The sequence below is a fragment of the Stigmatopora argus genome, chromosome 17 (genome assembly GCF_051989625.1).
Source record: "Stigmatopora argus isolate UIUO_Sarg chromosome 17, RoL_Sarg_1.0, whole genome shotgun sequence".
Lineage (NCBI taxonomy): Eukaryota > Metazoa > Chordata > Actinopteri > Syngnathiformes > Syngnathidae > Stigmatopora > Stigmatopora argus.
Window position 1 is genome coordinate 6,726,098 of NC_135403.1, and position 26,472 is coordinate 6,752,569.

The 26,472-nt window shown below is 39.5% G+C and overlaps 2 protein-coding genes and 1 long non-coding RNA gene across 5 annotated transcripts in view; 2 read left to right on the forward strand and 1 right to left on the reverse strand.

Annotated features, from left to right (window-relative positions):
• The window catches only part of stau2 (staufen double-stranded RNA binding protein 2), a 72,563-nt gene extending 65,555 nt beyond the window's left edge, over positions 1 to 7,008 (forward strand). For 2 of the 3 annotated variants that reach the window (XM_077624288.1, XM_077624289.1), the window contains exons 14-15: positions 2,824 to 2,889; positions 5,781 to 7,008. In XM_077624288.1, the coding sequence (XP_077480414.1) occupies positions 2,824 to 2,889; positions 5,781 to 5,816 (102 nt within the window). In that variant the 3' untranslated portion in view covers positions 5,817 to 7,008. Of the gene's footprint in view, positions 1 to 2,545; positions 2,746 to 2,823; positions 2,890 to 5,780 lie in introns of those variants that run through there. The other variant, XM_077624290.1, reaches the window with a different exon arrangement.
• A 2,529-nt stretch (positions 7,009 to 9,537) lies between these two features.
• Positions 9,538 to 24,697, reverse strand: rdh10a (retinol dehydrogenase 10a). Its single transcript, XM_077624291.1, is given in 6 exon segments — positions 9,538 to 10,589; positions 10,655 to 10,786; positions 11,568 to 11,713; positions 13,017 to 13,115; positions 22,829 to 23,085; positions 24,059 to 24,697. Coding segments are annotated over 6 exon segments (1,044 nt in total). The 5' UTR covers positions 24,345 to 24,697; the 3' UTR covers positions 9,538 to 10,465.
• On the forward strand, positions 12,653 to 23,012 carry LOC144091714 (uncharacterized). The gene is made up of 4 exons (XR_013305829.1): positions 12,653 to 13,381; positions 19,458 to 19,563; positions 20,644 to 20,754; positions 22,811 to 23,012. It is a non-coding gene; the product is annotated as an uncharacterized LOC144091714 (long non-coding RNA).
• Positions 24,698 to 26,472: the final 1,775 nt, after the last annotated feature.

A 26,472-nucleotide genomic window follows, 5' to 3' on the forward strand; every position in this document is an offset into this window, starting at 1 on the left:
AAAGAAACTGTTTTTTTTAAGTTGGGACCATACAGTAGTTTATTAGATAATAGTAAATAGATTATATTGCATGTCGTGTAGGTAGGTGGTCTGTATTATTGAGGTTTAATGAGCCTTATTTAACGTGATTCACTGAAAACAGATTTGAGAGGCCGTTGAAATGCATGCAGTTAATGTTAATACAGCTTCTACTCAGTTGATGTGTGCAGTATGGTAGTACAAGGAGGACAGATGTTAAATTCGCTCCACCATGCCCAATTCGTGGTGTCAACTCAATAGGGAGATTCCCTAATTTAGCCCACACTTGGAGTGGAAACTGAGAAAATGGGAGCTCATCTGGACCTCTTCATTTGAATAGAGAAAGGATGTGTGTCATGACAGAACATGGACATCATCAAGACGGCCTGTTTATCTTGGCACTTAAAGAGCCTGTTTCTAGAAGTGGCCCTCAGTTGGTTTTAATTTGTGATTCAATTGAGTGAATGGCACATGAGGAGCAATGTCAATTAGCCCACTCAGGAACCAATGGCGAAAATCAGTTTGTCTGCGAGGAAAACAATTCTTGATTGCGCATCTTGAAAGTTCTCTTTCCATTTGCCTTAAAAAATAATAATAGAAAATAACACATCTAGTCTTAACCCGTAAAACTATAACAAAAAAATGACAAAATTATGATGTAAGCATTTTCTGGTGAAATTATTTGTAATACCAAAACACTGTGACAGATAATGGTTCCAAATTATAATACAAAATTTTTGATCAATTTATTTTCACACCTCACCTGATGCACCTTTTTCCCTTGCAATTAACTTATATTTAGTTTGCAGAATAGCCTTTAATGTTAGTTTGTGGGCACACTAAGTAAATAAAACTGTCATTTTAATACCTTACTTTTACCTTAAGAAATATGTTAAGCTACATTAATTGTTAGACGAGTCAGACTGAATCATTAACATGCACTTTCAAAAACACTAAAAATAGAGTTTTGCTTTGCAATTAACTTATATTTAGTTTGCAGAATAGCCTTTAATGTTAGTTTGTGGTGACACTGTAAATCAAACTGTCAATTTAATACCTTACTTTTACCTTAAGAAATATGTTAAGCTACATTAATTGTTAGACGAGTCAGACTGTATCATTAACATGCACTTTCAAAAACACAAAAAATAGAGTTTACTTTATGGCAATTTATGCATGCATGTAAACTTTATAAATTATATTTTCCTTGAAAAATAACAACGTAGTTGGTTCACACCAAAATATTACGTTGTAAATCATGAATCAATCCATCGACACGTGGCAGAGGTGTTAGAGATTAACTCAGTGGTGTCATGGCAGATTCTGACAAGAACCTGATAAAGAAGTCAACTATCTGCTGCATAGTGTGAAATCATGGAAACGCAGATAAGATTGCTGGCTGCACACAACTGGACATCAATCAAATTATTAACTTTTTTGGTTCAGTAGGGTTAATATCTTTTAAAGTTGCAACTGTATTTACCACTCTTTTTTTTTTTCAATTTAAATGTTCTTTTTCATTGACAGTACTTAAACATAGATATTAATGAACACGATTCAATAAAAACATGTTTCCCGTCTGGTTTAGTATCATCTGTCACAAAGTGTATCCAGGAGTATGATTTCAAGCTGGAAGTGTTCAAGACGCTCTAAACTTTGTTGATAAAAGGATTTTTTTTTCCTTTTATCAACTCGAGAAATTTAACCCAGGTGTTGCCAATTTTTGTTCTTACCTCCTGTCCAAGGCCTGGCTCCTACTACATGATAGCTATAAGCGAGTGATGTACTACTGTATTTGATGATATGTATGAGGACATACAGTAGGCTCTAGTTACAATCCACGTAATGTGTTTACCTGAAACTGGGCACACGTGGCTGCACGTTTTTGCAGTAAAATGTGACAGTGATGACATGGGGCTCTGATATAATACCACAAAAATAGCTACCTTTATCACATTTTTGAATAAGCCTCGAGTAATGAAAAAATATATGTATGGTAAATGTTTATACCATTTAGCAGCACATAACATGACGTATCCACTCTTCCACTGCATTTTCACACTACCAGTAGCATTTTGGAATTTCTTTTTTTTTTGTTAAGTTTAATCCAGCCATTATCTTTAACTTAAATACATTTAATATGCTGTAGTCATATAAGCAATTTAGTTATCAGATGCAAAATGGTTTTGGGACACGATTTGTGGATTTACCCATTGGAATATGCCCTATTCCAATATTTTTATTTTTTATTTTTCCTTGATATTTTCTTTGGATTGTATGTTTTGGGAGTAAAACACCTGCAATTTATTTTCCCCTTAGTTACATATTTATCAGGTTTCGATCATAGAATTTATGTTATTTGCGGTCAGGCATGATCGCTCCAGGGTGGTCAGACTGTCGTTTTCTATACAGTGACAAAATCTATGATAATTGGAATTAAGTGGCAAGATTTTATTGAAGAGTTTTTTTTTTTTTCCTCGAGAATTCTATCTAATCTAACTCATTACAGCTGCTGCTGTTTATCTAGGTGTGACTGTCAAGAATACAGATGTCACTTGCTCATACTGACTTGGCAGCAACAACGTAAAGTGGAAATGTTAAGCCAATAACGCTAGACAAACAGGCAGAACAGAGGAGCCAAAGACAACAGTGAGTGAAGGGAAAGCGTCCTGCTGGCATTGTCTTTCCCAGAGTTAAGTGTTATTTGAAAAGCAGCTGAAGGGTGACACTCACTCTCCTCCCACTCAATGGCGCTCTTCCTCCCTGTCCATTCACTCGACCATCTGTTCTTCCCTCTCTTCTCAGGCTGCTCTAAGTGCCTTGAAACAGCTGTCGGAGCAGGGACTGGACCCGGTGGACGTCCCCGTCAAGGTACGGCGCTTCACGCGGCATTCGCCCAGCATCTTAGTTAAATGCTGGGTTCAGACGGGGTGCATTTCAAACCCCCCCCCCTCGTTGCGTGATGGAGTCTTATGCAAAGTCAAGTCAATGTAATTGTGCGTGAAAGGGTGGCAGACAGCCTATCAACTGGGGACACGCGACAGACAGCTTATCAACTGGGGACACGCGACAGGGCTGGCGCAATGTCGCCACATAGGATGTGGCTCGCGATGTCACACTTTGAATTTGATGGCTGAGTTGATCTTCCTGCGACAGATTTCAGTAACAATGATAAAAGCAGCGAATCAAATTGTTTTTCTCATTCATGTGACTTAAGCTGGCAGAGATGTCAACATCCACTCACTAATATTCCAAAGAAAGAAATACATGTAGGACTACGAGTCAAAATACTGGAGAATACAGTCCCAGTATTGTCATTTATTGTAAACGTTTGGAAGTAATATCGTAATTATTAGACTTAAGTTGTTTTGTTGCCTATTTTAACATTCCTTTAACCTACATGTGTCAAAGTGGCGGCCTGGGGGCCAAATCTGGCCCGCCGCATCATTTTGTGTGGCCCGGTAAAGTAAATCATGAGTGCCGACTTTCTGTTTTAGGATGAAATTAAAATGAAGAGTATAGATGTATATTAAATTTCCTGATTTCCCCCCTTTTAAATAAATAATTGTAGTTTTTTAATCATTTTTTTTCTGTGCTTTTAGTTCAAAAATCATTTTGTAAAATCAAAAAATATATAAAAAAAAGTAGAATAAACATTGTTTTAGATCTATAAAAAAACCTGAATATTCAGGACTTTTAATCCAGTTCTTTTAATCCATTTATAAAAAAATATATCTAAATGTTATATCTAAAATGGTCCGGCCAACGTGAAATCAAGTTGACGTTAATGTGGCCCGCGAACCAATCCGAGTCTGACACCTATTAGAAGGGAAAGCCATAAAATTATTAGTTTAATGATGTTAGACTCCTTATTTTTTACGTTACGTGAACCGAAATTTGTTAGGAATACACGCACTCCATTGAGCAACAAAAACATTTGGCGAGGGACGCGTTGTCGGACAACAAAATTTAGCCGATCTGTACGCAGCAGAACCCAATCAGAACTGTTCTAGTAAGGTTTTCTTTTGTCTGTCTTTTCTGTCATTCCGTCATCATTCATTCTCCCATTGGAAAGGGAGTGTATAGACTTATAAATCTTCCGTCTAAACTTCTTCCAAAAGAGCTTCCATGTCCACCGTCTTTCTCCGTGTAACTCGTACCCAAAACCCTCCACAATGAGATTGTGAAGGAAAGAGGATGAGGAAATCCCTGTCCATTTCTAGGATATTTTCCTTTTAGGTGTGCCCTAGGAAGAAAAAAAAAGTTAGGGCAGGGGCTGGTTCCTTGCAGTTCCTACCTAAGAGCAGAAGACAGAAACAAAGACAAAGAGAGGAAAGATAACTTCATTTGCGTCAGCATCATGTTAGAAAAATAAAAAATATGTCTACAATTACAAGGCCAATTCGTCATTGCTGACAGTCATTCTGACCTAGTTCACATAGATACAACACTAAGTGGAACCTCTTAGAATAAAAACAATTATGGATGAAAATGTTCCCATCCTGCAAATAGAGATTAAAAATATTAACATCAAAATTGACCCTGACATGTTAAAAAAGCAGCAATAACGTTTTTGCTTAGTTTTAAAATGCAGTTCAACTGGAAATACATTTCTGGGAAGATATGGAGTATTTTTGTACTTAAATATACTCAATGACTAAAACACTCCATAAGGTACAAAATGTATGACTGCATATCGGAATGTGTTTTAGTTTTACATTTTAAGATGGGCATAGGCATACTTTTTAAAGGTATTTTATCCGGTTGTTAGTCATTTTTGCTCAAGGCTAAAGACTGAACGCAATCTACTTCTTAAGGGCTGAATTTAAGGATCCGTGAACATCAAAACACGTTTCCAAAATGACAAAGGTTCACAAAACGTGCCAGACTAAATATTGCAGTAATGCAGATATGACACAGCTTCCTGATAGGACAAAGGTCAAGATCTTAATCACCGTCCTTCCACCTACCTTTTCCTGCTGCTGAAATTATAATTTTACATAATGTCCTGTCATAAGACAGACAACCACTCACGCTCACAGTCACACTTCCACCGAATATAAATCGAACCCAGACTGCCCTTCCCAAAGTTAGGCAGAAGAACCACTACACCACATGTGTCAAAGTGGAGGCCCGGGGGCCAAATCTGGCCCGCCGCATCATTTTGTGTGGCCCGGGAAAGTAAATCATGAGTGCCGACTTTCTGTTTTAGGATCAAATTAAAATGAAGAGTATAGATTTATATTAAATTTCCTGATTTTCCCCCTTGTAAATCAATAATTGTAATTTTTTAATCAATTTTTCGGTGTTTTTAGTTCAAAAATCATTTTGTAAAATCTAAAAATATATTTTAAAAAAGCTAAAATGAACATTGTTTTAGATCTACAAAAAACTGAATATTCAGGGCTTTTAATCCATTTATAAAAAAATCTAAATATTATATCTAAAATGGTCCGGCCCAGATGAAATCAAGTTGACGTTAAAGCAGCCCGCGAACCAACCCGAGTCTGAAACCCTTGCAGTACACCATCGCGTGACCTTGTTCCCATTTAACGTGAGAAAGTAAAATCAATGTCTTCCCATTTGATGTGAGAAAATAAAATCAATGTCTTCCCATTTCATGCGAAAAAATAAAATCAATGTCTTTTGAGATTGTGTATTTTCTGTTAACCTCTGCTTTCAGCATTTTTCCTTTTTAAGGTTGCACAAAGACAAACTCTTGGGCCTGCCAGACATTAATGTGATTTGCTTTGTGTTTGCAGAGCGCCGAAACCTGCGCGAGGGACGACGGACATTAAACAGACTAACTCAGGCACCACCACTCAGGTCTGCATGGATTCAAAGGCTGTCGTCCAGAAGCTGACATCCCCTCTTTTTCTGTCGGGCACACAGCCCCTAACAATCCCCTGCCTGAACCCAAAATGTAACTAATCAACCACCATACACACACAAACAAACCATCCAAACTTATCTTTTCCTTTACAAGCTTTACCACACGATAGCCACTGTATCCTGCATAACCTGTCAACATGCAATAGGGTGGACGTGCACCAAGGAGCGAGCGACTAAAAGCCGCATTACCTGAGTCTATGTGAAGACAACACTATCTCTACACGTTAATAATGAGTTGAGTCTTGGTTTGGGGGAAAAAAAGACAATTTCAAGAGATATGCATGGTAAGAGAAGTCCAACACTGATAATTCTCACAAGATTCATCATATGTGTTGGTATGGTTAAAGCAAATATGTACATCTTGCCATTGAAATACTAAAGAAACATTTTAGAGGAGCAAAACCAACTTGTAGCTTATTTGTTTTGGGGTATTATGTTTCCATTTCTTTTATTCCGTTATTTTCTTAATCTAACAATGCTTGAGTACTGTATTTAAAATTAACCAATGCCAGTGCTGTGAAAGTTCTAGTCGTTGTCTTCATATATAGTCACCTAGCTTACCTTGTATGCTGACTTAAAAAAGAAAAAAAAAGAAGAGTTCATCTATCTAAATGGATATGTATGACTTGCAAGAGTATCATATATCGAAAATTAACAGAGATTTTTTTTATGTGGACAAAAAGTACAAAAGTGGTGTAGGCGGTCGGAAGGAGACCACAGAGGTGTGAAGTTTGGACCTTAGCCCGCCTAAGGCAAGTATGTCTGTCCCGTTCTAACTTTTTTTCCCGCTCTGGCGCGGTATCACAGCATCACATGCCTGGCAGTGACAGACAGGTTTTTAGGTGTGCCAGTATAATCGTCAAGTGGTTAGGTGTATACCTGCAGTGATTCTGTGCCAGTGGACCCTGCCACTACAGTATTGTCAATCCCATCTGCGCCCATTGTGTGTCGTATTGACCCGTCGAAGCATCAACTGGGTGCTTTTATTGCCAGCGTTTGTATGCGTTTGTCGAGAATGATGTGAGTTCTGTTTGTGTAAGAGGCAGATTCGTTATGTTGTTGAAATGCAGTAAAAACACCTCAGTTCATGTGGAAAAAGCTGTCTCTTTGTCTTTTTTCCCCTCCTACAGTTTGATTTTTAGGAATAAAGTGAACCAGTGTAGGGAACAAGCTCTGCAGTGAATACCGACCAACCAGGGATGATCAACAAACAAAAAGGTATTGTAGTGGGATCCCAACATCTCCATTAAAATACAAATATTTTAATTCATATTATGGTAAGTCACATATTTGACATTTACCCCCTCTTGACTCTCTAAGCAAGCATAGCGATTGAAAAAATAATAACTTATTCTCTGAAAAAAATATACTTTTGGTGATATTTTGTTTTTCATGTCATAGTTGTGGCTCCGTGATGTCCAATCAATTCAAATAACATCCTCAGATCATATTGGGACTTTAAACTCATACTAAATCAATAGACAAATCCAAGAAATTCAATGTATAACATTCTCCTTCCATTATTATGTATGCAGCTAACCACTTGTCTACTGTTCTGCTGTTATAAAATGTGATGGTTTTTTTCCTCCCCCTTTTTTCAGTTCATTTTTTATTTTTTTGCAACGATGTCTTGATTTCTGTAGCACACGTGCAGCATCGGTCCCCTCACCTGTGTTTGCAAACGTGCCATTACCTCTGCCTCTCCTAATCAGGCAAATGAATAGTCGAGCGGGCACTCTTAATTCTGCTGCATTGACTAATGGACTCAGCTGGCAGCTGCATCTGCTCGCCATTGAGAAGCGCCAAAGCTGTTCACACACATTAGTGGCACATCTCTATTCCAGAAGCTTGTTCATGCACTGGCAGAGATGCTCAGGGCCATGTTAAGACCTCAGATGGATTGCTCGGCCCGGAGCAGCCAATATGGGAAGAGAACCTTGATGCCCAGAATAGAAGAAAATCAATGTGGCAGCAGAGCAACTCCACGCCGTGTGATGATTGCAAATGCTGGGATCATTGATTTTCCTCCTGAATTATGTACCGTTGACCCTCTTGAAGTCCTCTTAATTAGTGCGAGTCTTAACAGGAGGATGAAAGAATGCTATAGATGCACACAGAAGTCGTGAATCCTTCTAAGGTTTGTCGGCCTAACACACAAACTTATTTCTTGGACTCATATTTATTTTAGCAATCACGGTTGTGAGAAATTGCTAGACATATTTGTCCTGTCTGGATGGAACTCATTAGAACCCATCCAGGCATCTTCATGATCAATGGTGTGTTAACAAAGGAGCTATGCGTTCCTTATCTTCAAAGCAGAGCACAGAAAACCTTTCAAGCATGGATTGTTACCTCTAATGTGAATTGGGAGATTGTCCAAAGATTTAAAAAAATGATAACTAATTAATAAACCATTCATTTTTCCATTTCTCTATTGCTTACACTTTTGGGTTGTAGGGAGCTGGAGCCTATGAGCCGAAGGCAATGACGTATCCATACGCCTGCGAGAAGGCCTTGTGATTTGTTAAGCAACAGTCTTATCGACGCTTGTTTATTGCAGCAGAGCCTGCAGAACTGATTGTAAAGGCCATGAGGCAGATTTCTGACCCTGGCAACAAGTAGTGGCTGAAATGTGATTGGTTAAATGCTTCAATATGAAAACACACATCTGGAAGCAGTGCAACCAGCGGGAAAGCAATGAAAGGAAGCTAACAGACCATTTGGAATTATTTCATAAGTATTGATGGACAAAATATAATATATGATTCAGATCTTCCTTAGGCCAGCAGAGAAGGCCCTGACGGCACACCACTGAGAAAAGCCGAGAACACCCTCACTTATAGTCATAAAACAATTATTGGGCATGTAAAGAGATGTAAATAAACCCATATTTAGAAGGAGGTGAGTGAAAAATTGTACTGTCAGTGCCTTCATTTAATTTAAAAGCAGAATTTTTTTATGTCATCCTTTTTTTCCCTCATCTATTATTGAAATTCTTTCGACCGTAGCATTTTGATGAGGCTTTTAGACATCTGATGTTGTCTGACCACATTTGAGATTTCTTCATGAACAGGTCTAGAAGTAATCTGCAGGCTCAAGTGTGATAAGTCTCAGTGTACTTGCTAATAAACCAGTGTGTAAAACTTTCATACTTAGAATGTTGAATGGTAACATTCTTAGGTTATTTTATTATTTATCTGTGTAATTATTTTATTTTTACTTCCGCACAGGGGACGTTGAATATTTTCCCTAAGCTAATGATATTGTCATTGAAACAGTGTTTGTTTGCCTGAGTGATCTTTTCATGACATTTACATTTGTATGATGATTCTAAACAAAAAGATATATTAAATTTAATTGGATTTTCATGGCATTGTATTTTATTTTACAGTTTGGCCTACCTGCAGATATTAAATGCCAACCAACTGATTTTCTAGTCAAAATCGTTCCCTATTTTTGTGTCTGCTCACAAAAGACATGAGAGGACAACAGCCAAAGTTGACTCACTGGTGGAGAACACCTCAACAAAAGCGAAACTGAGAAGACCATTACTGCAGGTGAGTCACGCCATTCTGAGGAAGCACACATGATCGCTATATAATGAAAGAGGAGTATCAAAACACCACGTCATAATAATCTAAATCACTTTATTAATTTAAGTTAGGTAGAGACACTAAACATCGGAATCACACTTTGCTTTGCCGTGGAGCAGTCTTCAGGAAAATAAAAATAAAAAGGCAAAATAACAAAGAGGTAGAGAATTGAGGCTCATCACTGTGACTGACACCTATTGGAATGTCTTTTAAAACGGTGTGTCCCCCATATTGCAGATATCCATACATGACACACAGTATAGGGAGACAGTCATTTGGGTTACTGGGCTACTCACAACATTTGCAACACACTTTCAACTGGACAAACTGACAGCACAGTGTTACTTTTTTTTTTTAGAGGGGGTGAAAAAAAGAAAGAAATATTTTCATACATTTCCCTCCAGCGATCGCCTGGTAACAGATACAATGATGCCATCTTGAACAGATACATTCTCCATTCGAGAAGTGACGCAGTCATTTTATAAATGGGATTTTTTTTCTTCAAAATATACGTAACTTAATCATTAGAGTATTTCTGAGTTGGCAGTGTAGAGAAAGCTTAAGAAATTACAGTGCAGGTCTACAAAATAAAGTGAAGAAAGGTTTGTTGTTTTACTGTCTGTACAGTAACATACTGTATATTTCCACAATGACACTACGTAAGGCTGCTGACTAAATAGTTAATTATTGGATACTGTTTCAAAACTAGTGACACAGTATATATAGATGTCTCCTTAAAAAAACGCACACAAAAACGACAAATAAATCCATTGTGTAGTACACAGCTTTCTTTGTTCCAGAGGAACAATATGGTAAACTTTTGCATTTGCTCAATGCAAGTGCACCAGCCCAGGTTCAGTCTTTCATCCCATAACCCCCCCGCCCCCCTCCCCCAATCAGTGGTCGTCTCCTCGTGCTTGTGGGATGATGTGCCCCCCCATCCGTGTTGCGATCGGCGCCACCTAGATCCCGTTCTTTGCCTCGTTGTTGTTCATGGCTTCCTTTCGCTGCGCCAGGAAGGGGTACATGCACTTGTCGGCTCCGAGGAAACGGTACATGCACACGATGGCCTCGAAAGGCAGGATGCTGCGAAGCAAATTAGCGCCGTTAGCGGTGATGTTCGGATTTAGGATTGAAGGATCTTGCCTCACCTTTTCATAAAGTTGACCATATAGACGATGCGAGGCGTGCAGATCATGGGCTGGTCTGTGAGAATGGCGCGCATGGCTTGCTTGACGCAAAACTCGGGCTTCAATGGTGGCAGAAACGGTTCAATCTCCTTCCTGTGTGCAAATGTTATTTTTTACAAATGTATTCATTCATTTTCGGAACCGCTTTATCCTCACTAGGGTCATGGGGGGTGCTGGAGCCTATCTCAGCTGACTTCGGGCCAGAGGCGGGGGACACCCTGAATCGGTGGCCAGCCCATAACCAGGGGCAATTTAGTGTCCAATCAGCCTACCATGCATGTTTTATGAATGTGGGAGGAAACCGGAGTACCCGTAGAAAACCCACGTAGGCCCGTGGTGGACATGCAAACTCCACACAGGTGGCCTGACCTGGATTTGAAACCAGGAACCCAGAGCTGTGAGGCCAACGTGCTAACCACTCGTCCACTTTTTATGTATACCCACAATAAGTTCTGTGATAAAAACTTCCTTTTAAAATAGTTGGACCTTTCAACACACTTGAAATGTAATTAAACACTTTGTAAATGTAGTTTAACACCTCGCCACTTTTTTTTTACAGTTTTGGGTGGGGTTGATTGAAATTCTAGAATTTTAAACCATGCACACAATATTTCAAATGGAAGTATCAAATTCAAAATGTCTTATACAAAGGATGGTGGGCGGAGCTTCTTGGACCAGGTGCACTTATTGGCAAGGTTCTCCTGGGAAAAGGTTGCTGACTTTTTCACCAACTAGACTGCACAAAAGCGGCAACTCCAACCGCTACTTTGAAGATCAGACGCTATTCGTCAGGCACTTTTATAGGGTGAAAATCAAGAGACCGCAAACTCTTGCCAGGTGATCCGAAAAACCCCACAAACACAAAAAAACTCGCCTTATTCTGCAGCCTTTGAACATGCCCGTGTCCACCAGGTAAGGACACACCAGGGTCATGTTGATGCCGTCCTTTTCCGAGGCCTTCAACTCGTGGCTCAGAGACTCGTGGAAGCCGATAGCGCCAAATTTACTGGCACAGTAATCCTGAAAGGAAAAAATAACCTCTGTCAGTTTGCCCCAAAGTAAAGGCACAGACGTACCCAGCAGGGGGCTTCATTAGCATGCTTTGCCAGATCATTAGACAGTTTGGTGTGGGAGAAAATGTCTTTTTTTTTTTTTTTGAAAGGCTGTTTAGTGAATGTGGACCTGTTCACTGGACCTAAAATGTTACCGCTACAAGTACTAATTGAATAAACTAATCAGTTATAAAACTAATCAACTATTTTGATTGTTATTGTTGGCCTAAAAATCCTTCCAAAGACTTATTTTTAGATGCATGATAGCATACATTAATTTATACTAGAACTATATTTTTTATTTTTCCACTGATTCATGCATTTTTAATTATATATTGTATTTTTTCATTACAACTATTTAGCTAAAATACATTTAAAATAAAACATTCTTATGTTTGTTGTTTTTGTTTTTATTTTTTCTCAAAAAGGGGCAATTTTTTTTAATTTTTTTATTTGTAGTTCTTGATGAAAGAACTGGATTATTTTTGTAACCAATCTGAATTAGATATTGCTTTTATCTTGTTTTTCCTTGGAACGAAAAATTGGATTGGATTGGATAACTTTAATCACAGATTTCGTTGTCACAATAGCAAGAGGGTGATGATGCAGAAATAGGAAAGGCATTTTAGACATAAATAGATAGGTAATAAGTAAGTTAATAAATAAATACATGAATAAATATATAAATAAATAAGCGTGTTGCTGAAAAAAAATATTATATATATATATATACACACACATATATACAAATACAATAACATAGTTGCATAATATTCATAGCGTAATATTTTTCCAAACGTTGATTAATCGCCTAATTGCAAAACTAGCTGGTGTATCGTTAAAAATGAAAATAATCTTTTTTGGCACCCCTAATATACACACATTTACATGTAGCAAGATATTTTAGAATCATATTGAGAGCAAAAAAAAAGTTCACTTAGGAATGAAAGGCCAATTTTTTTCTGTGAAAATTTGCAGTGACATGAATACCGAGTGAGCCAAGATGAAGATGTCTCTGTCGCTTGGGGAGCTGTCAACTCATTGTGGAGCCCCCCCTCGGCCCCCCGCCAACCCCCACTGCTGCCCGTAGAAGAATCTATAAGAGGCTCCCTAATGCTCATCTGTGTCCCTTAATTTAACGGGTGCTGGGTGGCAGGAGCCGGGGGGCCCAGTGTCTTCTTGGATTTGATGTAAAAGGCATCGTGTTTTGTTTAGCTTTTTCTGGGATGGTGGGAACCATGAATGTTCATGCGCTGTGTTGTGATACTAACCTCTACTCCAGCTGTGCTGAACAAACCCAAGGAGCTGGCAACTGTCACAATGTGGCCATGGTTCAGCTCCAACATCTTGGGGAGAAACGCCTTGGTGGTCTGAGAGGACAGTGGAAAATGAAGTTAGTTCAGATGTGCCAAAGCCCTTTGATCAGCCTCCCCCCCGCCCCCTCTCCTTCTCCATGGTGACGCACAAAGAGGCGTCTAAATTCATACGAGGCATAAAAATGAATTGAAAATGAAGTGTGGAATGTGGAAAAAGTTGACCGTATCTTTGTGACAGGTGTGAAAAGAAAAGAGTGTGAGGTGTCAGCCCACCCCCTGCACCCCTTTCTCCGCCCTTCAGGTATTCACTGGACAAGCAGGTATGTGATGTGTGTGTTCCACAGCAATGTGTTATTTTCCCACACGGATCTGATGGCCATTGTGGAAACGAGAACTAAAGAACCGGTGACAACGCCAATCACAAAACTCAACACCTTACACAATGCACGCTTACAGTCTGCATTCACAACTTGTATCCCTGACTAATTTAATGGGGAAAAAATATATATTTTGAATTGAAGTAATTCCCGAGATCACAAGGGAACAATATTCCTGCCTCCCGGTGGCCATCAGACAAAATGCAGAAGGCACAATGCACCATAAATGTGTCAGTTTCCCCATTGAGTGATGACAAATAACACCAGGATGAAATATCCTTTGCTATTTAGTTCCGCAAACGCTGATTACCACATTTTTGCGACGCAACCTGAGTACGAGTGGTGTTTTCGGAGGGGAATCTTAGGCAAAACAAACATTACACTGTACTTAATGGTAATAAGAAAAAATGGAAAACAAACTCAATACGCGTCTGCTAGCGTAAGATTTACAATTATCCCGATATCCATAGAATAAACAACACAACATAATCATTAAAATCATATTTTTAATATCACTTCGGAACTACTCCAGCAATTCTGGAAGTAGAAGACACCTAGAATATATATATATATATATATATATATATATATATATATATATATATATATGTATATGTATATGTATATGTATATATATATATATATATATATATATATATGTATATGTATATATAAATGTGTGTGTGTATATATATATGTGTGTGTGTGTATATGTGCATATATATATATATATATATATATATATATATATATATATATATATATATATATATATATATATATATATATATATATATATATATATATATATATATCATTGTAAAAATTAAAAGTGCAAATTATAGTCCAGAAAATACGGAGTGTTTTAGCTTCAAACAGAATAAACAACACAACATAATCATTAAAATCATATTTTTAATATCACTTCGGAACTACTCCAGCAATTCTGGAAGTAGAAGACACACCTAGAATATATATATATATATATATATATATATATATATATATATATATATATTATCTCATTGTAAAAATAAAAAGTCCAAATTATAGTCCGCAAAATACGGAATGTTTAGCTTCAAACAAACAAAAAGACAACTTAATGTTAGTGCTGGGACGGAATCATTTAATATCAAGAAATTGAAGTGTCATATGCGCAATCTTTAATAGTTTTGCATGCAGTGTTGACGTGTGCACATGATAGTGAGAAACGCGCTTGATCAGGCAACCGATCGTCCGTAAGAGGGCCAACGTAAATCCGGGATACCCGGCGAGACCCAATCAGCAGGTGTGACGTGTGACGGCCATCACAGGAACTGACCAATCACACTCCCGGCAGGGGGTCCAAAAAACAACCAGCGAGCCTTTTGTTGGGGGCCATGCTAATTCCCCAAACGGAAGTGAGCTGGCCTGCTTGTGTCTCTCCCCACTAAAAACATCACCAAAAGTTCTGACGGTGATAGAATGAATACATTTGCACAAGTTAGCAAGAAGAGGATTAACTCCTAAAAGTAAATCCTCTGAACACAATGCATTCCACTCCATTTCCAGTAAGTCTGTCTTCATATAAAAAAAAGGTTACAGTTTAATGGCATGGAGTCTTGCCAGAGAAATGCACCTTCTATTTAAACAGAACCAGAGGGAGCGAGGTACCAGATAGTGCATTTGTGAATCCCCGCGCGGGGGAGGGAAAGCCTTGTTAAAGCCCCGTCAGACCAGACGCCACGTCTGCTTACGTCTTGGCTCAATTTGCCAGGTAATGAAACTTGGAAGCAATAAAAAGGAAGACTTCACTGTTTTGGATGGCGTACCGTACAGGTAAACTCGCTTTAGACTCACTTTCAGAGACGTGCCGTTTTCCAAAGCTATAAATTACAAGACGCTAATCAAAAAAAGGGAGGGGGTTTGCTTTGAGAGCCAGCCAGAATGGCTGCGGATGAGGGAGGATGTTGCGTGCAAATGAAGCATTAACTTAAGATATGTCCTGATGCACCTAGAGCCAATTTTTTTCGCTCCCACTGTAAACCACCAGTAAGCAGGGAATGGATTACTCTGGCAAGATGTTGCTTGATGCTGGCCAACACACAGAACACTTATTACAAAATCCAATGCGCCTCTCTTTTATCATAGAGGATACGTTCCAGACCCACCTGAGATTGTTGAAAATTACAATGTAGTTTTCCCCCTTTTTGATGTAGTATACTTTGGTATAAACTTTTGCCACTCCAATAAATAGGTTAAAACATTTTTTCCAGTACAACTATCTTTCGTGTGCGGTCGATTGGTCGCCGGTCTTTTGGTCGCCCGGACTGCGACAACGGGCGACCATAAGACCGACGACCTAAAGACCGGCGGCAAAACAAGGTAAAACAACACGGTCTACGCATCAATAAAAGCCAACAATGGCCATGAGCAGTTTCACTGAGCCAATGTGTGAGTGTATAAGAGTTTGTATGTACATGCGTTGTCCCTTTAAGAAGCTACGTCAGTCAGGGTCTTAACAAGTTCTCCAACAAAATACAATAAAAGTACGGGAAATTTGGAGCTTTTCTTTAGCCTAATAATTAATAAGGCATTAAGTATGACTAAATAGTAATTCGCAGTTTGTATTTAGGGAATTTGAGCAACGATTTAAATGGTAATTATCAATAACCTTCCAGGCGACCAAAAGACCGGCGACCAATCGACCGTGTACCCTATCTTTTATACACTGCCAGTTTACTGTTAAAAAAAGAACATATATTTACATATACACCAAATTAATTAACAAAATTGACCAAGATTACGGCTAAATGCAAAATTCTAGGAACAGGCAAGACTTTGCATGTTACAGTAAACATAAACTTCCAAACAACTGGTATTTAAACTCAATTAAAACCAAACCACAGGTGACATTATTCCCAGGCAATTTCTAAAACTAAGAAATCTGTTTTGTGCAAGCATAGAGCAATTCCAGACAGATGAAGCATAACTTGACACGATAGAAGTGAGGCTCCTCCGCTCGCTAAAAATCGCCTGTCCCGCCTCTCATGGCAGCTCCCGGCATGCGGCCGTGACCCCTGCTGACCTATCGGACACAAAATGTGTGAAGGCAACCGGGGGGCTCGTGTCTTACATCAGAGCCGGCCGTAATTGGGCCTCGGCATTCCCTTGTTCCGCTAAATTACCCGCTGACACAGGCCTACGTGGGGTGGCCCCTACCCCGCCGCTCCACCTAATTGCGGCAGGGGAAGCGCTGGGGGTCCGCACAAAAGCTTCTTGCACCTGGGATGTCAGGTTGCATTAGCGCCTCACCGCTACGAATATGAACAAAATATTGGCCCCACCAGCGTCGGGCCAGATGGCCTCTTAATTAGGCTGACTTCTCGTAGGACAACAGGATGAAGCAGGAGACGGATGATCTGACGGCAGACGGGGGGATTTGATTGGACCGCTGGCGGGTCCAACTCGTACGGTTCCACTACTATTTCCATTTCCAATTCAGAACAAATTGTGCCTCAAACCTAGTCCTTTGCTAAAAGCATAACCGACTGTTCCATTCCACCCAAAAAATGTAAAATTGCTAAAACCTTTGGAATCTGAACTGCCGTCATGAATCAGAGACTTCAAAGGCTCTGCACCTGTCTTGCTTTTATTAATAATTCATCCTAAAGTGGATTTAAAGCAGCAAATTAGATTAGATCTTTTTTAAAGAAATGCATCTCATGGTTGGTTTATTGTAGACCACGTGTCAAAGTGGCGGCCTGGGGGCCAAATCTGGCCCGCCGCATCATTTTGTGTGGCCCGGGAAAGTAAATCATGAGTGCCGAATTTCTGTTTTAGGATCAAATTAAAATGAAGAGTATAGATGTATATTAAATTTCCTGATTTTACTGATAAATTGTAATTTTTAAACATTTTTTTCTGTGCTTTTAGTTCAAAAATCATTTTGTAAAATCTAAAAATATATTAAAAAAGCTAAAATAAACATTGTTTTAGATCTATAAAAAACTGAATATTCAGAGCTTTTAATCCAGTTCTTTTAATCCATTTATAAAAAAATATCTAAATACTATATCTAAAATGGTCCGGCCCACGTGAAATCAAGTTGACGTTAAAGCGGCCCGCAAACCAACCCGAGTGTGACACCCCTGTTGTAGACATTAAAGGCTCGATTACATCGCATGCGAAAAACAGCTCTGATCCGCCAACAAATGCTAGCCGGATTACATTTTAAGCATTAGAATTAATAGGAGTATGAATCTTTCACTCAAACAATTCAATTCATATTCACTGTCCATGGTCCAATTCAGGAACTATTAATAAAAAAAATGTAAACGATTCATCTCAATTCCAATACAAAGACAATTTAACCTGAAATACTGAGTGAGGAAAAAAAAATCTAAATCTCACTCTTTTTAAAAATTATTTAGTGTCTAAGAGACAATACTGGTCACCCCTAATGAACATCCTACATTCAGACAAGATTTAAATAAATAAATTAAAAAAAACAATAATCCTGATGTGATAACTGACACAAACACAATTCGGTATGCCTCAGTTACCAGGTTTGCAAAAGTTCTTATTCAAGGAACACAAAATATAAAGACTACTAAATGGCGCTATAGAGAAAATGAACCATTATAAAGCTTCCTTTTATCATCACTACTTTTGCCCAGCTTTCCATGCTTTTTAAATAAATACAAAACATTTCCAAACCTTCAATTTCAGGTAAGGAATACTGCAGATTTAATCCGTGTTTTTTGCAAATAGTACTTCATGCCTCCCAGCATGCATTATGGTGCTATAGATGTTAAATAACCTTCAAAGTTCATTCTTCAATTAGTGTTCCAGATGTTTTATTAATTGCTTGTTATGACATTTAGTTTGTTGTCTTCTGATAATTTTAATTTTGTTTTGCTGCTTTGTATTTATCAGTGGTGACTTATAATAATGCTGCTGGGTCATTAAATCTCAGCGTTAACAAACCTGACACATCACGTGTGTAGTTGCGAGAGCCTTGCGGCATGAATAAACCTCACGCGGGACTAATATTTTTTTCTGGGGGTGGCAAGCAAAATTCATCAATTCAGCGCACTGCGGCATGAAGAGAAGTTCTATCTACAGAGTAATATATGCGGTCGATTATAAAAATACTTTGAACTGTTCTTCATGTAATATTAGGGCCAGTTTTCAACTCAAGCTTCAAATGGTCTTTTACATTATAAGGATGTTGAAAAAATGATTTTGTACATTCAAAGCCATATAATTACTATGGATTGTACATCCTTTTTATACAAATTACTCACAAAAAGCTGAACTATAGCTGAAGCACAGGAAGTAGATAGAAAATGATTCATTTAATTGTTCATTAATAAATTAAATGATCTCAAGGCGGAACAGTGGTGGCAGACTCTTATTAGTAACATATTTGGTTGATTGTCGTACATTCAATTAAGTGAATGAAAGAGCATTGCCAGCTAACTTCATTTTAGCCTGGGACGGAATTAAAGCAACTCCTGCCTTAGTGGCTTGAGGCGTCCATTGGGGGCCAGTGGGTGTGTGTATGCATGCAGTCTGGATGCTGCAAGACGTGTGGCAGATGCTGATTAATATCAGATCCCATGTGATTTTGCTTGTTCTGAACGTCTTGAAAGAATCTCACTCAAGTCAAGTTAAAGGCAATAAGAACCGATTTAGGTCACCTAAGCATCAGACCGCAGCTTCAAGTGACCGAAACGACATCTGTTTCCCCTTTAAATGACTCAAATAAGTTATTTTCATGGTCAGAAGAGACCAACTCACATGTAATATGATGTTTTCAAATCCCATTTTGGCCACTTTCATGTGTTGTTTTAAATCAAACATGGGGTCGATTCCCCCCGTCCCCGTCCCCGTCCACCCCCCCCCCCCCCCCAAATCAGAATTGATGTAATGAAGATATCAATTTGAGAATGTTTTTAACAGCCAAACAAAATGATTGAATACAATAATTTGTGCTTAAGACCTGTGCTCTGAACACTACCCTAATTGCCTGTAGGTGGAAACACGAGTGTGAAGGAGTGTTTGTCTACACTTTGTCTTGTGACCAGTTGAGGACCCCCAGCCCCCTCCCCATCTCTTACTCAATGTCAGCTCACCCACAAGTAAGCAATTTAGGAATACAAAAAAATTGCAGCACAGGCACTCAAGCTGTGCTAACCGTATGTACCCTTGTGATTTTTATCTCCACTAAAGGATGCTAAAATTTGCAAGACATCAATTGTTTTGGACCATTATGTTTTAAAATGTCCACAAATGTATTGCTTGGTAGGCAACCGCTTGATGTTTAGTAATGGTGTCCAGATTTTTGTTGTTATTGAAGTCAGATTTTTTTTTTTCAAGGTGTTCTTTTGGACCAGTAAAAAAAATGCCAAAAACAAAGTAACCACTAACCAGTAAATGATAAATCATATTATTTGTATTAAAGTCAGCCCTACTGATACCCGCTTTAACGTCAACTTGATTTCACGTGGGCCGGACCATTTTAGATATAACATTTAGATTTTTTTTTATAAATGGATTAAAAGAACTGGATTAAAATCGCTGAATATTCCGTTTTTTATAGATCTAAAACAATGTTTATTTTAGCTTTTTTTAAATATATTTTTAGAGTTTACAAAATGATTTTTGAACTAAAAACACAGAAAAAAATGATTTAAAAAATTACAATTATTGATTTACAAGGGGGGAAATCAGGAAATTTAATATACGTCTATACTCTTCATTTTAATTTGATCCTAAAACAGAAAGTCGGCACTCATGATTTACTTTCCCGGGCCACATAAAATGATGCGGCGGGCCAGATTTGGCCCCCGGGCCACCAGTTTGACACGTGGCCTAATGGTTTGATTTACAGCAGCCGAAAAGCACGATGGGCACCGAAAACACTTGAATTACTAGATCGTATCAGATCTTGTGACCAAATCTGACTACAAAAATAGCCGTATTTCACTATCGGATCATCAGCAATGTACAGTGGAGGGCCTAGATCTTTCTAAAAATTCCATCATAGCACATTTCTCCATCACAAATGGCACAAAAGTTTGTCATGAGACCGCATATGAAGGCACCCTCTGTTACCGCAAAATTTCTTCTTTGGCATTTGATCGTTTTTTTTTCTTTTCTTTTTTCATTTATTGACAACGAATGTTTTTCATAAAGATATTACAACCTCTGCATTTCAGGACGGAACCTTCTCATAAACCGAAGACAGCCTGTAGCAATGAAAGCATTCTTGTGGAAAGCTATGCTCTTTCAAACAACTTGGCTCTTTTCAATCCATGAGACATGAGCAGGTATCCAGTAGAGTAGCCACATTTAGCTTTACAGAGGCGTACAGGTGCACGGGGCCTGACGAAAGGGGAAGGGGGGGCATATAAAACCAGTCAAGTAGGACCCTTCTGCCTGGCTGCCTCTATTCTCTGGCTACAGCAGGAATGCAGCCTGCGGAACTTGGCTCCTGTCGCCTGGCATCTCGTCAAGCGGATCCGCAGACAAGAAACCAATTGTCAGATAAAGTGGGTCAATAGCAGCTTACCATTACCCTCTCATCTCACCCACCCCGCAGCTCGATGCTTGCGTCCTTTGCCCTGCTCTTTTCCCGCCACGCTTGCTGAGTATCGTTCGGAGAAAAAAAAAAACATCTTTGAGAATTTCGAGTAAGAACACGCGGTCGGGCCAGGCTGAGATCTCCGCTGACAGAGAATTGGTAGATCGTCACAAATGACCAAAGCATCTTCAGATGAATTCAAAACTGGCCTCCACGATTCCCTCGCAGCTGCACTTAGCCGTGTGCGGTCGTTTGGTCGCCGGTCTTTTGGTCGCCCGGACCCAAACAACGGGCGACCAAAAGACCGGCGACAAGACAAGGTAAAACCACACGGTCTACGTATCAATAAAAGCCAACAATGGCCTTGAGCAGTTTCACTGAGCGGACGTGTGAGTGTATAAGAGTTTGTATGTACATGCGTAGTCCCTTTTAAGAAGCTACGTCCGTCAGGGTCTTAATAAGTTCTCCAACAAAACACAATAAAACTATGGGAAATTTTGAGCTTTTCTTTAGCCTAATAATTAATAGGGCATTAAGTATGACTAAATAGTAATTCGCAGTTTGTTTTTAGGGAATTTGAGCAACGATTTAAATGGTAATTATCAATAACCTTCCGGGCGACCAAAAGACCGGCGACCAAAAGACCGGGGACCAAACGACCGAATACCGCACTTAGCGCCTCTGTCAGGCCAGTGCAACAACACATGGATAAAGGTCTGAACTGGAGCCCCCAACCCTTGCCCTCTACATTATACACACACACATACTCTCTAACAATATATTTCCCATTCCTTCCTTTCTGACAAGTACAGAAACAAATCATAGGTCTGCCCCGGGGGACAAAAAAAGGTTATTATCAGCATCTTTGCATGACGACTTTGCTCGTAAAACATAATTTCCTGCTTCCTAAATCAGGCCTGCTTCACCCAGGGGTGCCTTTTAGGTGATGACCAAGTTGTAAACCCGCTGTCATGTTTTTGTGGGACCCCATGCCATGCATTTAGAGACGAATGGGGCTTCGGACACATGCCAAATGGATTGTGTGCACTCTAACCTTGGGAGTCGGCGATTTAAAGAAGGCTACGTGGCCACGCTACCCCAAATAACGGCGTGATGAATTCGGACTGAGAGTCCTATTAATACACACTCTTCCAAATACATATTCATGCAGCACTTTTAATGAATCACCTCCTCTACTTCAGGGCCGTTGCTATTCATTAAGACTTTCTTTCATCGGGAAGGCAAATAATACACACACTTTTGTATAATTATAATAGTACTTAATCACATTAATCATAGATTTAATGTCATTCTAGAAAACTTGTGTTTGCATTGTGAACAATCCAGGGTGGATTTTGTCTTGCCCCAAAGTCAGCTCTGATTGGGCAAAATAGCTTTTTCGAACTGGACTTAAAATATGGATAATTATCAGATCAATATGGTGAAATATGACATTTTCACACACTAAGTAGATTTCCCTTATAATTTTTCTATCTGGACAGCGCGCACACACAAAGCGACATTAGTTTGCGCAACATCTCTTCTCACTACAACGGCCCAAAATGAGAAATCGCCAATGATTTTTCTCTCGCGGTGTTGTGAAAATACGAGAAAATTAAGATTTCTTACCCTCCACACACACACTCGCGACCAACACAAATCAGATTTTCCAAGTTGGCCCGAGGGTGGGATGAGATTAATTGTAGGCATGCATGTCATGTGGGAACAATACTGAGAAGCTTGCTTGGAATCTGAGCATATTGATGAAGTAAATTGTTTGTGTGTGCATTTCGTTCCGTCAGGCTGCTGTATCACCTCACCCAGAAATGTGCGTGGCAGTTGACCACCATGGTACGCTCAATCAGTTCATCGGGACACTCCAGGAGGTGGTGGCCCGACACCACGCCGGCATTATTGATGAGTATGTCCACCTCGCCCACCTCTCGACGCACCTTTTCAGCAGTAGAGTACACGCTCTCGCGTTTGCCCACGTCGCACACATACGTGTACACTTGGGGCTGGAATGGGGACACTTCCTCAACGCCACCTGAGGGAGTCAAAGTGGATCAATCAAATACTGATGAGACTAGTTTGTTTGTTGGTACTAAACTAATTTAATTAATTCTGCAGGCCTTTGTCAGGGCTAAGGAAAAAGCATTTCCCTATTGGTGTGAATTCATAACTGCTTAATTGGACATTTACGTACTTCTCTTCATGTGCTAGGATATACATAGCAAATAATCATTGATTTCAAACTACTTGGAAACATAACAGTTTAATTGTGGAACACATTACAAGCTTCATGTGACTATATTTCTCATCTCATTTTCTTAACTGCTTTATCCTCATTAGGGTGGCGGGGGTGCTGGAGCCTATCCCAGCTGACTTCGGGCCAGAGGCAGGGGACACCCTGAATTGATGGCCAGCCAATCGCAGGGCATAAGGAGACAAACACCCATTCATGCCCACACTCATACCTAGGGGCAATTTAGAGTGTCCACTCAGCCTACCATGCATGTCTTTGGAATGTGGGAGGAAACCGGAGTACCCGGAGAAAACCCACGCAGGCTCGGGGAGAACATGCAGACTCCACACAGGTGCACCAACCTGGATTTTAACCAAGGTCCTCCTCTGTGAGTCCGACACGTTAACCACTCAGCCGTCGGGCCGCCCGAGACTATAATTGCAGTGATTTAATGATCCCAATAATGATTTTCCCCTAATAGAGGGGGCATGCCATCTAGTGTAAAAGTGAAGAATTCAAGATTGCTTGGCTCCGGCACAGTTTTGCATTGAACTTGAATCCGCTGGTTGAAGCGCAAAGGATGACAGACAACGCACGCACGTCACAGTCTGCAGCATCAATGTATATACATAAATATCAGCGGGGTTAGATTACATAACATGTCCATATTTCTAGGAGAGATGAATGGAATACGCGTTTCCCAATGCAAATGCAAGAAGATCGTGGATCTTTACACTTGGTGATTGCGTCTCAGGTATTTTTTTAAATGGTGTTATGTATGAAATTATTAAATAACACCACTCACCGTCTTTGGAGGTCGGCGTGTCCACTTCGTGATAAATCTGCCGCACCATCTCTGCCGTCTCCTCGTTGCTTTGGCTGTTAATGTCCCACAGCACCAGGATGGCTCTCCGCCGGGCGAACTCCTTGGCGAAGAGCCGCCCGAGGCCACTTCCAGCCCCGGTGATCACGCACACCTGTCCGGCAACGCTCTTCTCCTTGGGCCGCACTACCCACTTGGTACCGGCTGTTACAAAAGCCCACAGAACCTTCAGGATGACTACGAAAAACTCCGCTATAATGATCATCATTTTGAACAACTAAGCGGACTAGACAAATAAAAATCAAAATAAAAAAAATAAACGAGGAAACCGGGCGCGATCTTGACCACTCTTTACGCAACCTGGAGCCGAGAAGACGGCGGGTACTTCACGGACCTCGACGAGGATAGGAAAGCACAAGTGCGAAGAGTAGCCTACAAGTTGAGTTCAAAGTTGCGATGGATGCACGCGTTAAGCTTACAAAAGTGGCTTCCTACTCGACTTCTCGGCTCTGTCTCATCCCGAAGCGCATCTGGGCTCGATATTTATTCAGTCCTCCCATCAACACCGGACCCAATCGGGCTGAGTCTTTTAGCGCCAGTCACAATGAAGCGTCTGCTTTGCACAATGCACTCACTCACTCACCAGGGGTGCAAACGCAAAGCTTTGACTCAACTCATCACGTGACTTTTTTTTCTATTTTTGATTTTGATAAGAAATTGATGAATTATGAATCACTCGTTTTGCCTTTTTTTTAAATACGAAACGTCTGTCTGGCTGCCCGGCAGTATATCAGTTACACTTCCTGGCTGTCAAAGTGTCTATTAATCAATCTGTTATTTTTTTATTGATTATTAATCCATCTGGAAATCAATATAATCGTAATCCTAATCTATTTATTTGTCTCTGACTGTGTCCATCAATCCGTTCATCCCTCTGTCAATCGGTCTGATGCTCAGTTCATCTATCCGCCATCAATTAGGCTGATTTCTGTCCGTCTCTTTCATCTATCTAAAATGTTAAATGTCGAGTTTACATCATTGTAAACATTTCTTTTTGTGCATTTTGATAGGATCTCAGTGGTGTCTGACATGCGCTAATTTGATCGATTGAAATGGCCACGTTGCGATGGGTGAAATTGGATCGATCACACCAAGATGTAAGTAGAAATATTTGTGTTGTTATTACCCATATCATTATTATTTAACAATATTGGCATATTTCTGAGGAGTTGGGCTCCCAATTACTGAAAGCAACCCAATTTGTGTCAAGTTGTCTTGCAATATCATTAAAATTCAATCTGGCTGTTTTTGTGCGTACGTAATTGTTGAAAAGGCGGAATAAAAAATACTTATATAAATATAATCACTTGCAACAACGACGTCGAATTCAAAATGGAAGTTCATGCGTGTAGATTTTTTAATCATTACTACTTAAACAATTCCACCATTCAAAACAGACATAACATTGAATTGTAAAACAGAAATCCACTTGTATGGTTTAACAAATTAATCCAATTCATATGAAAGTAATCAGCAAAAATGTTGGCAAAGCTATGGATGTGCAAATTGGGGCTGTAAACGCTCCTAAAACAGACGCTCTTAGTCCACGATTTTCAAATAAAGTAAGAGCGCCTCCTTTCGGAAAACCAATGGAAGTTGCCATGGTGCGGTCTATTTCACAGGTGAAAAAAGCATGAATTGCTTGTTATTATTCATTTTCATAAAACGTACCAGATTATTCATTGCATTTCCTTGTCATGGTCCCGGGGTATTTTTAAAAATTTCTCTGTATTATCTCTGAAAGATATTTCTTGAATGATTATTTGTAAATTCAAATTTTATTTAAATTACAACGACAAAACAAATGAATAACAATTGATAAAGAGGGATTACATTACATGGTTATTACCTAATCAGGTAAGTGGTTAGCTCGCCGGCATCACAGTTCTGGGGACAAGAGTTCGAGACCAGGTGGGTCCTCACTGTGTGGAGTTTGCATGTTCTCCCCGGTATTGTGTGGGTTTTCTCTGGGTACTCTGTTTTCCTCCCACATCCCAAAAACATCAAGGTACCCTGTTTGAACACTCTAAATGTCCCCTTTGTCCCCTGCCTAGTGTCGACAGTTAGCTGGGATAGGCTCCGGCACCCCCAGCGAGCTTTATGAGCGGTTTAAAAAATGAATAAATGAATTAAACTAATCACAATATTGCGGATTTTCAAAATGATAATATTTAATTTACTTTGCAAAAATCAGTTTAAAAGGTTTTTGCTTTTGAATTGTAACGGCGTTGTTAAAACATTTATTGCAGAGAGAAGAACGAGAAAATCATAGTTTTAAAAGTCAAAATCCGGCAAAATACAAGTTAAAACTCCACAACGTTTTTAAAGCATAAAAG